This window comes from Grammomys surdaster, unplaced genomic scaffold (assembly GCF_004785775.1).
Source record: "Grammomys surdaster isolate TR1022 unplaced genomic scaffold, NIH_TR_1.0 125701, whole genome shotgun sequence".
NCBI lineage: Eukaryota > Metazoa > Chordata > Mammalia > Rodentia > Muridae > Grammomys > Grammomys surdaster.
This window is the reverse complement of record NW_021620536.1, coordinates 1708111-1725356: the sequence shown is the minus strand read 5'-3', so window position 1 is coordinate 1725356 and position 17246 is coordinate 1708111. Positions and strand designations below refer to the sequence as shown.

Here is a 17246-nt window from a genome sequence, read left to right as displayed (position 1 = left end):
CCGCTCAGCATCTGTTTGAAGCTGTTCAGATTAGCTGAAGTATACATACCACTCCTTTCAGACACAGGGAAATTTTTTTTCTTGGTTATCAAACTTTTAAAACTCTTATTCAATAAATTCAATTCAGTAAATGAATTTGAATTCCGATACAAACAACATTTTTAAACCATGGACCAAGTTCTTCAATATTGTAAGAACACTTTCCCCTAAATATCCTGTTAATGTATGCCATATACATTATAAGGCTTCAACGCATAACACATATTTACTTTGCATTTTTGCTTCGCTTTCATTTTGTTTTGTAAATACGAAGACTGCTTTGCCAGAATTCGGGTCACCACCTGATTTTTATGTGGGGCTGTAATTTTCTATTTTAGTGAATCAGACAGCCCTGTGGTTTCCTAGGTTGGTATTATTGCTTTTCACTCTGTGGTTTTTTTCCTGGGCTAAAAACAAAGAATGACAGAGTGAACAGATTTAAAATATATCCTCCCGTTTGATGAAATTAGTAGTCCATGTGCCAGAGTGAGACAAGGCTGCGTGGCTGTTTTTGTCATTATGAGTGTTTTGTGAGTTACTCTCCTGTCAAAGTTTTGTTTGTTTTTTTTTAATTGCATGTGTAAAATTTTAAACAGATGAAAATATGGATACATGTCTGAGAGTCTGGAATAGAAACATGAGTCCGGGAGGTCAGGGTTTGTGCACAGGGAGACTCTAATCACGTGCACATACTGTTTTAGTTGGCTTATCTGCTGTGGTGAACACCGTCAGCAAGCACAGCTTAGGAAAGGAATGATTTATCCCGTCCTCTATGCTGCAGCCCATCACCAAGGGACACAAGGCAGGACCCTGGAGCAGAAACTGAAGCAGAGACTGGGGACACTAATGGCTGGCTTGCCCTTCGTAGCTTGCTCAGCTACCCTCTTATACAACCTAGGACACCCTGCCCAAAGATGGCACTTCCCACAGTGGTCTGGGCCTTTCTACATCAATTGACAATTTTAAAAATGTCTCCCAGACATGGCCACAGGCCTTTCTGATCTGGCAGTTCTTCATGTGAGATATCCTCTGCCTAGACGACTCAGTGATCCTGTGGAGTTGACAATTGAAGCCAATGTGACAGTTACTCCTCCCCCAGGAATGCTAAACCACCTTAAATACATGAGTGAGGGCAATTTGCCTGCCTGGAGCATTGCTGTCCCTTGATGTGGCCTCTAATGTGTATGTGATGTGTCTTTAATTGGATGCTTTTGATAACCTTAAACTGAAGTCATCAAATTCTCACCTCAGTGCTTGGCAGGAATATTCTACTGTGTGATTTAAAAACTAATTTTAATAGCTCATCATTTTTGATTTTTAAGTATGGCACTCAAACTAGTTTATTTGATTATGAGAAGAAAGTTCCTTCATGGTCTAACTAGACAATTAGTGAGTCTCTACAACGAGTACCTAAAGAGCATAAAACGCCATTAAGAAATAACAGTGTGTGATTAGTACAAGTGACCTGTCACTTGGCAATGAAGGCAATTGGGCTTCTCACTCAAATGTTGTCATCATGAGGACAGTTACTTCTGGTGTCTGCTGTGGTAGGCACTTAGTTAGTAGATACTTATTGACAGAACGGCATATGGCTTCAGTTGCAGCCTGCAGCTGATGGCTCCCAAGTCAGCATGTTTATGCATTGCTCTCAGAGTCGCAACTTTGTTTCCAGCTGCTGTCTACATGTAAAAAAAAAGTCACACACACTCTAAGTGCCTATAACTGAACAACTGTTTTCTCCACCCCACCTCCAGACAGAGCCCTCCTCAGTTTCCTCTGCTTGGCAATCCCAGACACGTGCTTCCCAGGTCTTCTTGATTCTTACTCTACCCTCAGTGCCTACATCCAAGAAAGCAACTCGTCTTCAAGTTCTGTCTCTCCCTCTCGACCTCAAACACATCTGCCATCCATCTAAACCTTTTCAGATCCTGGTCAGGTTTTCACCTGGACTTCTGCCAGTCTTCAGAAGCCTCGGTCAGGCTGGTGGTTCTCACAGCTTACCATGCCCAAGCACTCCCGGGGAACTGGCTAAGCTGGGAGATACTTAGCTCACATCTCGTTTTCATTTGGTAGCAACTGACATCATAAGTGGATTCCCCTCCCTCGCCAACCCTGATTCAGTTGGGAGCAGACTCACCTCCTCCTGTCTATCTGGGAATGTAGATAAAGCTAGACTGAAAAAAATGTAAGACTTTTAAGAGTCAGTAGTATCAAAAGGCTGCCTTATGTAGCGGTAGTTTCCAGAATGTGCTCAGTGGGCCAGCCAAGGGCGGAAATGTGTGTAGGTGGGTTGGGGTTTTCTTGTCACTATAACCAGCTATGAAACAGAAGCAACATAACAGGGCTTTAGAGAGGATTCTAGTCCATCATAGTAAGGACTATACAAGCATGTTGTTTAGTCCGTGTTGGTGAGAAGATGGGCAGATAAGAAACGGGGTGGGATATGAAGGAGACAGGTATGCTATACCTCTGAGCATCCGTCTCCCAAGTGACCTACTCCCTCCAGTGCAGCGTCGCCTTCCAGATGTTCCACAGCCTGGAAAAACAGTGCCACCAGCTGGGGGAACAAGTGTGGAAAAGCCTGACACCCTGAGGAACAGATTCAAATCATCACTGTATGTGATGGGGACGAGAGGCCCTTGGGATAAAGATGAGAGCAAATTCGCTGTGTGCAGCTTACTCAGCACTCCCTCTCCCATGCTTTCTTTAGTCAGAAAAAAAAACCAACCTGACTAAAAATCCTGATGAGAAAGTTCCTTTAAAAAAAGTATCCTTCCACTTTTAAAAAGTGATTTGAAAACCACTAATATAGAGAAGTAGGTTTTCGAGTTTAGTTTTAAATTGGAATCGGCAATAAGAAACGCCATGGCTTCCAAATCCCAGCCCAGCACACACACACACACACACACACACACACACGTACACGTGTATGACTGAAGCCCATCTTATGAAACACATATACTTTTCCTGCACTTTATACATGCCGATGCTTTCTGCTCAGTTCATTTTTCTTCTCAGTGCCGGTTGTGAGCTACTAACTTGACTTCACGATCCATTGAGCGGCTACAGAGACAGAGAAACCTTTGACCTAGTCTTCCTTACTGGCATTCCGTTATGAACCATACAAAGAAATGTTTTCTTAGTCCTTTCAAGAAGGGCACATAACTCACGCCATTTCAGATGCTTGGGAGAGAAGTTAATTCATCATCTAGAATGGATGTTCGAGGGCATTCTAGCTCATTTCTCTGGGTGAAGTTGTTGAAGGAGGCATCTAGAGTCTGAGCTACAAAACCCACATCCCTGAGTACTACACAGGGAACTTGTCCAGATTTCAGTTCTCAGGCTCCATCTGACTTCCTCACTGGCTTACCTGGTTTAAAACCATCCTGGGTTGTTTGGGATTCCCCGGGTGCCTCGAGCTCTCTCTCCGACACCTCTGCACAGTCATTCCTGAACTTCAATACCCAGCTCAACGGAATGTTTCTTCCTCTGAGTTCTTCTCCGAGAGCTGCTGGAGTCATAGGGCCTGGTTTCCATTCCTGCCAAGTCCTGAGAGGCAGGGGCGTACACTGTCAGCAGTGGCAGGTGATGGCAGCCAGCTAGCCTAGTGCCTGGCCGTGTGACTCTTCATAGCCTTCAGTCAGGTTCATCTGACTTATCTCCTTTGCTGGTTAAGGTGCAGCTTCATGCTAAGGATGACAAGGATATCTAAGGTAAAGCTCGCTCACTTAGGGGATTTATGAGAGGCCTGGAGATAAGGGCTGTGCATTAAAAATCACTTTAAATAATGCACAGTGCTAAGAGCCTGTGCAGGGGGATGGGGCCTTCCTTCCGGGGCTCAAGCTCAAGTACTCTAAATGCCAAAGTTCATCACCTAGGAGACTAAGATAGCGAACTTGCATGGCTGAGCTTTAAATGGGAAGCATCTAAACCTCTAAGCACTCTGCCTGGCCAAGAGCTCTGGGGGCCATGATACTATGGACTGAAGCAGGCAGAGCACCCAGAGACATGTGGATGCTGCAGTAGAAGGCATCGAGGAACTGAAAGGAAGGACTGACCACTGTGGGTGATGGATGGGTGCTCAGTTTGGAACGAAAACCAGACCTCAGGTTAAAGGGGTGGGAAGGAATTTCTGGCAAAGCAAAAACGAAGAGCTGACGGTGCCCAGAGGAGGACCGTGTGTGTCTTGCCTGTGGAGTCGTTTTGAGGCCAGGGTTTGTAGACCGATTTATACGTGTGAACATGAGCATTTTTTTTGAATCTGTGGTAAAGAATGTGATCTCTAGAGATATGTCTTTCTCATTTTGAAGGATTCTGCCTCCTTCCCCTTTTAAATATGGAGTCTGAAGGATTCTGCCTCTTTCCCCTTTTAAATATGGAGTCTGTGATTTTTGTCATCCAGGTCAGATTGTTTGAATCATTTTGGGTCAGCTTAGAGATAGTTTACAAAGTTAGCTACCTTATACCCACCCAGGGAATCTGTCAGTCCTACACACTTCCAGAGATGCTGATATTAGGTCCACCGGGGGACCAGAAGGTAAATTATTAAAATTTTCTCTTATTAGGATGGGGGGATTGCTCAGTGTGTAGCGTATTTGCTTTGTAAGCATAAGGACCTGAGTTTGATCATCAGAACCCGTGTAAAAAAGAACCAGAATGTAGTGGTACATGACCGCAGTCTCAGTGGTGGGTAGATGGTGGTACGTGAACATTGTCTCACTGTTGAGTAGAATACAGGGCACATCCCTGGCACTTGCTGGCTAGCAGGACTAACCCATTTGATGAGTGTCAAGCTCATGAGAGATTATCCCCAAAAAAACAAGGTGGACAACATGTAAACATGGCATCCAAGTTTGTCTATAAGTGCACACAAGTGAATGTGTGCTCCCACACATGTACACCTTCACACACATGCACACACACGTGCACATGCACACGACTTCCCTTGTAATTCAGATGGCCAGCTAACATGGGAAACTAACAGTCTAGAGAATTCACCTTGATCAGTTTTTAGGCAAGGAGCTGCCTATAACAAGCCAAATCTGTCTGAATTTTATAATGGGTTGAGTCTAATAGTTACATAGAATTTGGCAATTTCCTAAATGAAATAAGTTCAGAAGAAATTTAGCCTATCTTTATTTTTAACATTAAAATCTCCCAGTATGCATCCTAGAATGATGTAGACAAAAGGACATATGTGGCCCAGCGAGACTCGACCTGCACATAGAGGTTTCTCTTAAATCCCCCCATTTGCTTGAAGCCTTGCATCCAAATCTTAGCTCTTTGTCTGGCTCCATGTGCTCCACGTGCCCTCCTGGACACCCCAGGCAAGCTCTTTCTTATCTCCTCTGTGTGGTCAACATGCAGGTCTTAGAAGACACTTGACCCATCATGTCTTCTCCTAATCTTCTCCAAGAAAAGCATTCCTAATTTCTTCCCCTCGTCCCCAGATAGGCACCAGTGGACTGATGCCTGTTGGTTAATGCTGATTCTGTTGTTAGGAGGGAACCTGATCTTATCATGGCTTCTTTGAACCCTGGTAGTTCCTTCCAATAATTGTTTATGCATTGAACCTTCTGTTACACACAAAGGGGGGGGGGAGAAGGAGAGGGAGGGAGGAGGGGAGAGGTGGAGAGGGGGGAGGGGGGAAGGGGAGGGAGAAGGAGACGGAGATGGAGACAGAGCATTCCTTTAAGATTTTTTTTCTAGAAACTATAAAAGATTGATGGGGGCTGACTGAGCTGTTCTATTCCCAGGATATCTTTCCTCTCCCAACCCCCACTCACTTTACTTGAGACAGAGTCTCATGTGTCCCAATTTGCCCTTAAACCTCTATGCAACTAACAATGAACTTCAACTTCTGATCCTCCTGCCTCCACTTCTCCAAGTGCACTACCACTTGTTTTGTTTGGTGGTAGCAGTGGGAAGGACCCATAGCTTCATGCATGCTAGGTAAATTCCCAGCCATGTCTCAACCCTTTCCTCCCGTTTTTAAGGATTAATACAGTTCCCCACATACATCCACTATTTCTCACATTCTTTCAAAGAATTTTCTACTATTACAGATTCCCAGGGCCCAGACTATTCCTGACTTGTCATTTAAAATATTTTGAGAGAGTGACATCATACCTTTTGGATGACTCACTGTAAGACCCTCTAGAAAATTAACTGTCAGATCACATACAACAGTACCTGCTCTGTGTGGAGCACATGGATGAGAACCTGGACTTCAGGGCTTGGGGTCTTACGTTATCCCAGTTAATGTGTAGGATGTGGGCCTCAGCATGAAACACCTATTCTGTAGGTAATCAGCCTTCCTCGGTGCCCCGACCCCTGCCACCGAGCTTAGGGTGTCCTTTCAGAGGAGACTTGTCTTTCATTGTTCATGGAAACAATAGAAACAGAAGGTCAGCATGACTATTTTCCTTTACCCTATGGCCAGCTTTACTTTTTCTCTTTGTCCATCTGGTCTACCTTTTCCTTCTATTCTCACCTCTCCCTTTCCTACTAGATAAATCTCCCTGTTGCACATCTGTAACTGACTTGGATGCTGCTCCACAGTCAGATATGACGTAACAGAACCTCAGAATCCAGGAGCGGCACTTCTCTTCCTTCCCTCTGCAGGAAAACACATTCTGACTCACTGCCGGGTGGTCAGCCTAGCAAGAGGACAGGTGCAAGGCTCCCCGGTTAAAATTCTGGTCTTGCCAGTTACCAACTAAGTGGTGCCTTTCAGCACATCACCTGGCAGTGGGCCTCAGGGCTAAAATGAAAATTGTAGTGCCTGTTTCCGAGAAATGCACTGAAAAATTAAGTGCTTAATTCATAAAAAATTAATAAAACAGTACTGACATATAATTAGGGTTCAATAAAAAGTGCCGCATTACTGCTGAATAAACTATTTGAAAAAGAGAAAGTGAAAATGTGTGTGTGTGTGTATGTGTCTGTGTGTGAGAGACAGAGACAGAGGGAGAGAGAGAATTAGCAAGTAGGCACCAACTTAAAGGTTTATTTGTAGTGTTTATGTCACCTGATTGACTAACACAGACAAATGTGCTGAGTGAGAAATATAGCTTTCAAGATTTAAACACACACACACACACACTCACTCACACGGACACACACACACTCTCAGTCACACAGACACACACACTTTCTCACACACACTCACTCACAGACACACACACTTTCTCACACTCACACACACACACATGCACATACACTCACACAAACACACTCACAACACACACAGACACAGTCATACACACACAGATACACACACACACACACACACACACACACTATCTGAAAACTTCCTTCTTTCTTATTGAGGTCTTTTCTCTTTCCTTCAGCTCCATTGCCCCGTCTCGTTGGCTTGGAAGTTCCATGTTTATTAAATGTTACTGTGTGCTTAACAAAGTCTAAATCAGAAGTTGTTTTTTTTCCTTTCCTCCTATTATTTTCCTTTCTCCTCATTCCTTTTCCTTTCTCCCCAAGGACACTGGAACATTCCCACTGGAGTTTTTTGTTTGTTTGTTTTGTTTTGTTTTGTTTGCAGTTGAGCAATTTCATACAGAAAGACTCTTCCATCAGTGTTGGCAGCCTTAGCTTCTGATGTCTGGCTTGTTTAGCACTTGTGTCTTGACAACATTGCAACCCTCTTTAAGAAACAGCAACAAAAATAAATTTTGTTATGGAAAATACAGACCATTGGAGCTGGAAAGAGGTTCAAACTAGTGCTTTTCAAAGACCTCACTAAGTCCAGAAATAAGAAATATGCCCTGGGGTGCGGACCGATGGCTCGTGGTTAAGAGGGCATGCTGCTCTTCTAGAAGACCTGAGTTTAGTTCCCAGCACTGACTGTAGGTAGCTCACAGCCACCTATGACTCCAGCTCCAGGTCTGATGCCGCTGGATGCCTGCATTGGCACCCATATTCCTGTACGTGTACCCAGACAAACACACTTTATTAAAAACTATAAAAATAAATCTTTTTAAAGATAGGGATCTGTTGTTCCATTGCCAGTATACCCATATGTGACATATAAAGTTAAATAGAAATTAAATATACTGGTCTGTGTAATAAACCGAGTCAGTCCATTCTAGTCTACCCTCTTTTTATTAAAAAAAAAAGTATATATGGTCCAGGCCGAATAACTGATTGCACACCCACCAAAGGATTTGTGCCACAGTGTAAAAATCCAGATGTGCCATGAAGTCCCTGATGTGCAGTGGAGGAAGCCTTGTCCCTCCGCTGTGGCTTGGATCTGCAGGAGCTGAACAATAAGTGCATGAAGACCCCATACTCTCTGAAACTCACATCCAGTTCTTTACCCATGTGTTAGTCAGGTCAGGAACACACACACACACACACACACCAAACAAGTGTAACGGGGAAAGCAGTAGGCTTTGGTGATGTGTAATTATAAATGAGAAAACTAACCTCTACTGTTATCTCTTACATGTCTGACTTTGGCCCAAGCAAAGCCCCAGCTCAGAAGCACAAACACAGTAGTATTTCAGACTGTTTCTCATCAACTCTGATCCTCACATACAACCACGTTTATGTGAACAGCAAGAAGAAAACTCCCCAGAGATTGTAGCCAATGAGAGAAACTAGTTGTTGGTACGGTTTCATAGACTTGGCGAATTCTGTTTTCCATGGTAGCTGGTAGCTCCTTGGCACTGTCTGGCACAGCCCCAAGCATGTGGTAAGCTTGAGATGAATAATATTTCTTGATTTGTAAGCAATGGCATCCTAAGAACACTGAAGAAGAACCACATCATGGTAAAGAGATAGAACCATCACGGTGAAGAATATCACCGTGGAGGAAAGCAGACCTATTTATTGTGGGCAAAGTATGTAACTTCTTCTCTGCTGCCAGTCTCATAGCATGATCCTATGAGTTAATCAAGAAACACATTTCTCCCGCAAGGCCTGACTCGTAGGCAGCATAGAAAAGGTAGCTGCTGGCTGTTGCCCCAGGCTATGTTAACTGGGCAGCATAATACTGAACCTGTTTCAGCATCACTGAGCTGAGAGGGAAGGTCAGTGCGATCCAGTTACTAGTGGATGGTGTTCGTGGTCCACCACGCTCTACAAAGCACATCTCTGTCTATCACACTACGAGAGAATTGTTTCTTACAAAACCAATGGAGATCTCAGCAAGTGATTAGGTAAACAGCCTGTGAACATGTCACAGAGAACAGTTGTGCGTTTGTGATGGATGGAACTTTTGACTTAATTCAAGTCTAAAGATAATGCTATAGGGGCCACGGCTGCTTGCCCCTGACAATACCCATTGTACGGTGTCATTTGGTGGTGGGGGGTGACTTCGGGGAGTTGTGTGTGGGGTGCATTAGTCATTGCTAGAATTTTCAAGGAAGTGTTTAGAAAGTCTGAAGTCGGGAACAGCAGAATGGGTAAGAAGTTCTGGGGCCCTGCACACAGATACTAGGAATAGGGCTGCAGTTTCCTCTCTGTCCAAATGTGAGTAACTACCACAGCCTTCTAATGTAGTTCACTGCTGGGGCTCACGTATGTAGAACACCCTATAATTACTTTATAAAGGTTATCTTTTATCAATAATGAGGCCTGGAGGAGCAGATGACTGATGCCCTGGATGACCAAAGGGGGTTCCATCCACTCACCTCTAACCTTCTACTGAAGGATGTAAGCTCCCCATGGCCTGTGACAAAACACAAAAGGGGACAGAAGCCCCAGTCAGCATGCGGAGGTCTGAGCAGCCCTTACTTCTTCGTCTCTTCCCGCAGGTGCCTTCGTGGTGTGCTGGACTCCGGGTCTAGTGGTGCTCCTGCTGGACGGCCTGAACTGCAAGCAGTGTAACGTGCAGAACGTGAAGCGCTGGTTCCTGCTGCTGGCACTGCTCAATTCCGTCATGAACCCCATCATCTACTCGTACAAGGACGAGGACATGTACAACACCATGCGGAAGATGATCTGCTGTGCCGCGCAGGATAGCAGCACTGAGAGGCGCCCCTCCCGCATCCCCTCTACCATCCACAGCAGGAGCGACACGGGCAGCCAGTACCTGGAGGACAGCATTAGCCAGGGGCAGGCGTGCAACAAGAACAGCTCCTAAGCCAAGGACGCTTCCGCCCTCTTCCCCCGGGGAAAGAGCAGTAAAGAAGCCTCACCTGTCTCAGTAAGCACGTGGACAGGGTTGTTAGAGGCCTCCATGAATCATTGCTGGGGCTTTTAAGTTTTCATTGTCAAGATAAGATACTGCGTTTAGTAAAAGTGCACAGAAAAGGGAGAGATGAACAGTGGGTTCCAGCTTGTTGTCTCCGAACTCAAGCAATCTCGCAGGGCATGTTGGGCTCTGCCACCATCTTGCCGCCATTGTCTGTGTGTTTTCAAAGATGGTGTTGAAGGTCCTAGGTCAAAGGAAGTAGTAAATAATGGTACCTGAGCCTCCTTGTGTAGCTGCTAGACTCTAGTTGTTTCAGCACGGATTTAAAATGTTCAGGAAATATTTTAGCAGTGGATTTTGACTTCCCCAGAGAAGCCACAGCCAGGAGCTAGATGGGCAGCTGTATAGAAAAGTAAGTGATGATATTGACCGGCAGGCTGAACCTCTTCAAATAGCGTCAATATGAGCATGAATAGATCCTCAGTCTTGGTTATCCAGATACCACTGAGGGGCTTGCTGGATCCTATGTGCAGAGTAATTGCACATCTAATATTTTAACCAAGGCTGCCAGCACTCTTTATCTTACTTGTGGACTGAATTTTGATCTTGTATTTTTCTCCTTCAAAGGCTTATGAAAGGCAGATCAGTTAAAAACAAAAATAATGTTCCATACACATAGGCTACTGACCAGTGTTTTCTATGTAAGACATTTAGAGTATATTCTGACTTAAGGTAAGAATAACTTCAAAGCAGGTACTATAGTATTTATGTAGTTTGCAAATGTTTACATGCTCTCCTCTCTCTCTCTCTCTCTTTCTCTCGCTCTCTCTCTCTCCTCTCTGCTGTTGTGATGTAACATTTATGTGCACAAACTACTTGTAATAAAAGATTTTAAGAAGTTATGCTTTGAGATATAATGGCCTAAAATATAGAGCATTATGATTTGAAGTCTTGGATCTTACATGCTTGATGCAGTAGGTAGGTGTACCTACCTTATGTGAAAGCTACCTATAAAATAAAAATTTTAAAGGACCTGTTATCACTTGATGAGGTCCATTATTGCTTTGTATGTTATCTAAGCAAAAATACAGCTTGTGGTAACTGTGACTCATACTTCTATTGTAGAAGAAAAATCAAATTTGCCATGAAGTGCATACTCTCGGTGTTTTATGTGAGCATTCCGAATCTACAGCTGGCCAAAGGGTGGAGAATGGAAATTGAATTCCAGTCCCTGAATAGCTACTAAGGGATCTTTAAAGGTTTTATTTTGAGGCAAGAACCATTTTTAGTGCCCTGCATCCGAGTGTCATATTCAGAATGGTGTCTGGAGGGGATCCAAAAATGTGGAAACACAGGGTGGAAATATATAGCTTTTGTTTTTATGCTCACACACATCTTGAGAACGGCACAAGAATAGGGAATTCATGTATATTTGGAAATGATGTTTGGAGGGGTTACAGAGTTCACAGAGACCACTCGGAAAATCCAACATTTGGTGTGTGAGAGGAATAAAGGCAAAGAAAGAGTGTTCCTCTGACAGTTCTAAGATCCTGAGTCTGCAAATCTTACCTGCGTTCCTTGCAATGCTCTTACTGAATGTCTCACCCAGACTTTGTCAGCTCCATAGTTGAGTCTAAGCACAGGTCAAACAAGACCTCATCTCTTTAAGTCTGCAGTATTGTCTGTGCTGTTCTGATCAATCTGTGCTGTTGAGAGAAATTAGTCCGGTATCAAACTGCTATCTTGGAAAGAAAAAAAAATGTTTGAAAACAAGCTTTTGAAATTTTTTTGGTGAAAAACAATTTTGTTGCAACTGAATGCCTGTTTGTGACTTTTAGAAGCCCCGGATCTAAATAGAGTGACAGAACTACGCCCAGTTGCATTTGTACAAGTCCAACTAACTTTCACCATCTCTGTATGCCTCCAACTATGTGAACACCCTTATGAAAACCAGTATATTGATCCTTTTCTACAAATGCTAAAGGTCAAAATGGGTCAGCGGGTCAGTTCTGATGCCCTGGGTTCTGAGCACATGCCCACCTCATGTTAAGATGGCCTGGGACCAAGCCCCCAGCATATGTGACAGCAACCGTGATTCTGTTCACCTGCAAACATTGCTCCATGCAGACTACAGGTTTCTCCGAGCTCTGTTTGCTGATGGGCCTGGCCAAGGTACTTGTCTTCTGCCTGTTAGCTCGATAGGATAGTCCTCTAGTCACCCCAGTGAAGGGCATAGACTATGTGGTTCTCCTTTCCTCATTGTGGAACAAGTGTAATGAAGGTAAGCTGTGTAAAGACACCCATGAAGGTGACTTAGTGACAAACTCGAGACTCATTAGAATCTGGAATAAAAATAGCCTCGACATTAGCCTATAACACAAAGTATCTCACTGTGTCCTGAAGAGAATTAAAAACACCACACAGCAGATCTGATTTCCGGGGAGCTTACCATAGAATCTCATTCCCTTGGTGGATCACTAAACATGGTGTTAAATTGGAAATCCCCAAAGCGCCTTCCAGTTTTATATATTGTCCTTGAGGCATAGAAGCTGGGGTTGAGATTGCTAGGAGGATTTTTAAAGGAAGAGAAAGTACATTTTGTGTGATGCTCTCCCAAACACATGACACAATTTGCTCGTGATTTAATATTAGTTTCCACAGAGATAGAAGTATTAGGAGGCACGCTGTTGCTGTGGATTTATTTTTGCCCTGCTGCTATATTTTATTCATTTTCTCCACTGCATCTTAGCCCTCTTTCTCAAATTATCAGATGACAGATTATCGATTGCAGTTGTTAGGGCCTTGGGTGGTTTATTGCCTGTAACATCTGGGATGAGGTTTATAGCGCAAACAGTAACCCATGCAGCACTGACTTGTGTGCAGAGGTTTCGGCACATAAATAAAAGTATGGGTTCCATCCTACTATGTAACACGGTCACTGTGGGTGACAGTCAGTGATCCGAGTTGGCCATTCACTACTCCAACCTAGTTTTGGATCTTGCCATTCATGGCTGTTTTTAAAAAGATACAATTTTATGCAGCAACACATAATATTTTTTGTGTATCAGCAATCTCAAACTTGTACAGTCTCATTTCCATAAGGTGCACCTGTCCTCTGTGGTTGAGGTTACAGCTTGCACATTACACAGTAAGGTATATTGAATCAAAAAGGGAGAGCTGGGTACCGTATCTTGTGCTGGGTCCTTGTGCACATTAGGAAAAAATATCTGATACTTCCTGAAGTCACTTTTCCACTTTTTATGTGTGTACACATTTGTTTGTGCTTGTACATGTTCAAGTGTGTGGTACATATGCACATGTTTTTCCATGTATGAGAAGACCAGATGTCAAGATGACGATGGCCAAGGTGTCATTCATCTGGATGCTGTCCGGCTTGTTTTTGAGACAGGGTCTCTCCATAACAGCGATAGCTGATTAACAGTGTTTCAGGTTACAGAGTCAGCACACAAGCCAAATGTCTTCCAAATATACTAATAATAAACTTGCTCAGACAGAAACTAGGAAAAATATCCTATACTAGGTATATAATAAAAAATTAACTTGTTATGAAATTAAAAAGATACTAAACAAAAAGACCTCCCATGATCCTGGATCAGCAGGATGAATGTATGAACATGACTGTATCACCAAAGTAATCTATGGATTTGATGCAATGCCCATCAAAATTCAAATGACATTCTTTGTGGTCATAGTTGGCATAAGACCATGGACGATATGGCTTGATATCCTCCTCATGTCTCTAGGATCTTGACACAACAATGAATAGCAAAGGTAGGTGTAAAATTCAGACATCGCAAGTCATTAAAAGTAAGGTTTATTGTCCCTGTGATCTTGAGAGAACAGATCAAACCTTTTATAGAAGGCAGCAGCGTTTGATCCAGTGAGCAGAGAGTGGGGTTTGTTGTTTTGAGGGAGAGTAACACGAAAAGTTCTTCTTCTGATAGAAAGAAGGGTGCAATTAATGCATCTGGGAGGAAATTGTCATGAAGATAATCTCAGTATAACACACAAGGAAACTGAAAACCACATGATTGAATGAGTGTTCAAAATAAGTTGTGACTAAATTAAGAGTGGGATTTATTTAAGTTCCCCCTGCGATCTTCTCTATTAGCAAAAATTGCTGGTTTCTTAGTAACTATGAATAACTTCCAAAAAGCCAATGTTTAATGACAATAAGTTATCCGAATGAAGAAGGGTTTTACTCCTAGAGTAAACCAGTTTTTGAGAATATATGCCAAGGAAATGATTCCAAACAGAGAAAGGGCTTTGTAAGCAAAGGTGATTAGCAAAGCATGATTTATGGCAACTAGGAACTTCTAAACTGTGTCAGTATGCAAATGTATAATGTCATGTACCACAATCGAGGCCACAGTCATGGCTTGTTCATATACTAGCCAGGCAGTGTTAACAAATTACTCTGTGCCTTAGTTTATCTATCTCTAAAGAAAAATAATAATTATATCTCATAGGGTTTTATGGAGCTCAAAGGAATCATAGCTAAAATATGTAGAAGAGAACTGGCACTGGGTGTGCATTGTTTCTTCTTATTATCGATGGAATAATAATAATAATTTTAGCAATTTAAAATTACAGGCATGAATAATCTAATATCCAAAACATGTATATTATAGACTTTTCTGACAGACTTAATATTGTACAAAGAGATGTGTCCTAAGAATGACTTTAAGGGGTTGGGTCAGAGCTACTTTGAAAGTAGAATTACTTTTTGCAGAAACAGGACACCAAAAACATCCCCATGTTGTTGGGTGATTAGAATTCAGTTTTAGTTGTGACATTAGTTGTTTTTGAGACAAAGCCAAGTGGAGATTCCATCACAGCAGCCAGGTAAACAAATCTAGATCGGAGATTTCAGTCTCACAGATACTCGTGCATGAGGAACTTCGAAGCCCTGAGCTGAGAATTCACTCAGCTAGTGAGTGAATACAGACATAATGACAGGCTGGAAAATCGGCCCCTGAGGATTCTCTAGTGTCTGAAAGACAGAGAAACAAGAAGTCAATCAAGGAGACAGAAGGCAAAGCCTGTGCTGAAGGAAAAAAAATCCAGAAATCCACAGAGACCTTGGAGCGAACAACTATGTCAAACACTCCAAGTCAAGGCTTGAGGTTTCGCCGTTAATTTGGCCTCAGAAGTTATGAGGACGTTGACACGGGAGTTTCAGTGGCGTGGTGGGGATGAGAGCCAGTTTGAAATGGGTTCAAAGGAAAATGGGAGGAGAGGTTTGGAGGCAGTGAGGACGGGCTATTTTTGAGGCAATTCTCGTTTTGTTTTGTTTTTCCTGAAACGGGACCACAGAAAGAGAGTAGCAGCTGGCGGGGCATGTGAGGTCAGCGAGGGATTCGATGCTAGAAAGAAAGGTTGATAACTCAGGACACCGAAGACAACGATGTAAGGAATAGGAAAATTCACAAAGGGGACTGGTCATACAGGGACATCCACTCAGTAAGACGAGGGAAGGCAAGGTTTGAGCTCATAGAATGGGGAGACGTAGTACAGAAGAGATGCGGTCTCGTATCTCCTCCGGTGTTACGGGTCGATGAGTATTTTGGGCTCTTAGCAGAGAACATGCCAAGTCTGAGTGAGTTAGGGGTCGAGAAAAGGATTTAAAAAAAAAATCATGGTCCAAACCTTATAATGGATACTCCATGAACGAAAATAGCGAAGGTAAAACACAGTACGATCTTGTCCTTCAAGAGAGGATGCTTGCTATGAACTTCCTGATCGGGGGACACCTCGATGGGGAAGGAGGCGGGGCAGCCCAAACTCAGAGCTCTGCGGGGAGTCCAGATGCCTTGTGCATCCTGCTTCTCACCAGCATTCCACCTACAGAGGCAGGTGAGGCCACAGAGGATGCCGTGCAGAGGGAAACCTTCCTGAAAGGCCTTATAATCCCCCCTCCTCCACACACCAGAAACCCAGGAACCCTGAGGCTGCAGAGACCAACGTCTCCCACTTGCCCAACCCGGCACTACTTGGAACCTACCAGAGCCTGAGGGGTCTGAGAACGTCACTCTTCAGCTCCGGACAGCTGAGGCAGAAATCCACCCTCTACATCTTTTTAAAGTTGTTATTTCTATTGTTTAAGTCCTGCTCTTGCGTATACATCGCAGGATGGTTTTGCTTTTGTTTGTGTATAGTTCAAGATTATTGTGTATGTTTTCCACCCAATTTCCTATAAGACAAGCTTCGCTACACTCCCAGTGACACCTCAAACTCTCTTCTATTCCTTCATTTTTCTCTCTCTCCTTTAGTCTCTTTTTACTTCTTATAATCTTCCATAGCTTTAATAATCCCTAAAGTCTGTGGATCATAACAATATCCTAATTTCCCCTTCTCAGCTACTTCATCCACCACAATCTGAGCAAACTGGATCTCACGTTCCATTGTTTATCCTCCAAAAACTTCAGAAGCCCAAGGTGGTAACTGCTGTTAACTGGCTACTATGACATTTACATAACAGTTGCTTCGCACAGCTGCTGTTGCTCTCAGTTAATATTGTACTTGGGGAGCAATATAAAACTTACACCAGACACCTGAGCTCCTGGACTTAGGACCTATAATCTGAATTATACACTGATGTCTATCATGCTCACGTTCCACACGAACATTTCAAATACTTCAGTTGAAGGAAATAGTTACTAAAAAAAAGTAAACCAAGGATATAAATAATCCCAGATGTATAAATCCTAATGCAGTAACATAAACACACACACATGCACACATACACACACATGGAACTTAAGATAATTCCTCCAAAAATTAATAACCCTCCAGTAAAGACACCAAATGAGAGTAAGTTAGATTAAATTCCAGACATAGAAGTCAAAATCATGATTCAAGGCACGTTCAAAGAATCAAGCAGTAGACTAAAATAAGAAAGGTAATAGATTGTGTAAAAGGAGAATTCAGCAGAGATAGAACTACTGAAGAAAACCCAATCTGAAGTGCTGGGAATTTAAAAAACAAAACAGACAAACAAAAACCACAGTAACACAAATGAAAAGTCTCATTG

General features: G+C 43.1%; 1 protein-coding gene across 1 annotated transcript in view; it reads left to right on the top strand.

The window, feature by feature from the left end:
* Lpar3 (lysophosphatidic acid receptor 3) overlaps positions 1-11231 on the top strand; it is a 49294-nt gene extending 38063 nt beyond the window's left edge. The window contains exon 3 of the mRNA XM_028788118.1: positions 9813-11231. Coding sequence (XP_028643951.1) covers positions 9813-10141 — 329 coding nt within the window. The 3' untranslated portion in view covers positions 10142-11231. The remainder of the gene's footprint in view (positions 1-9812) is intronic.
* The last annotated feature ends 6015 nt before the right edge of the window (positions 11232-17246 follow it).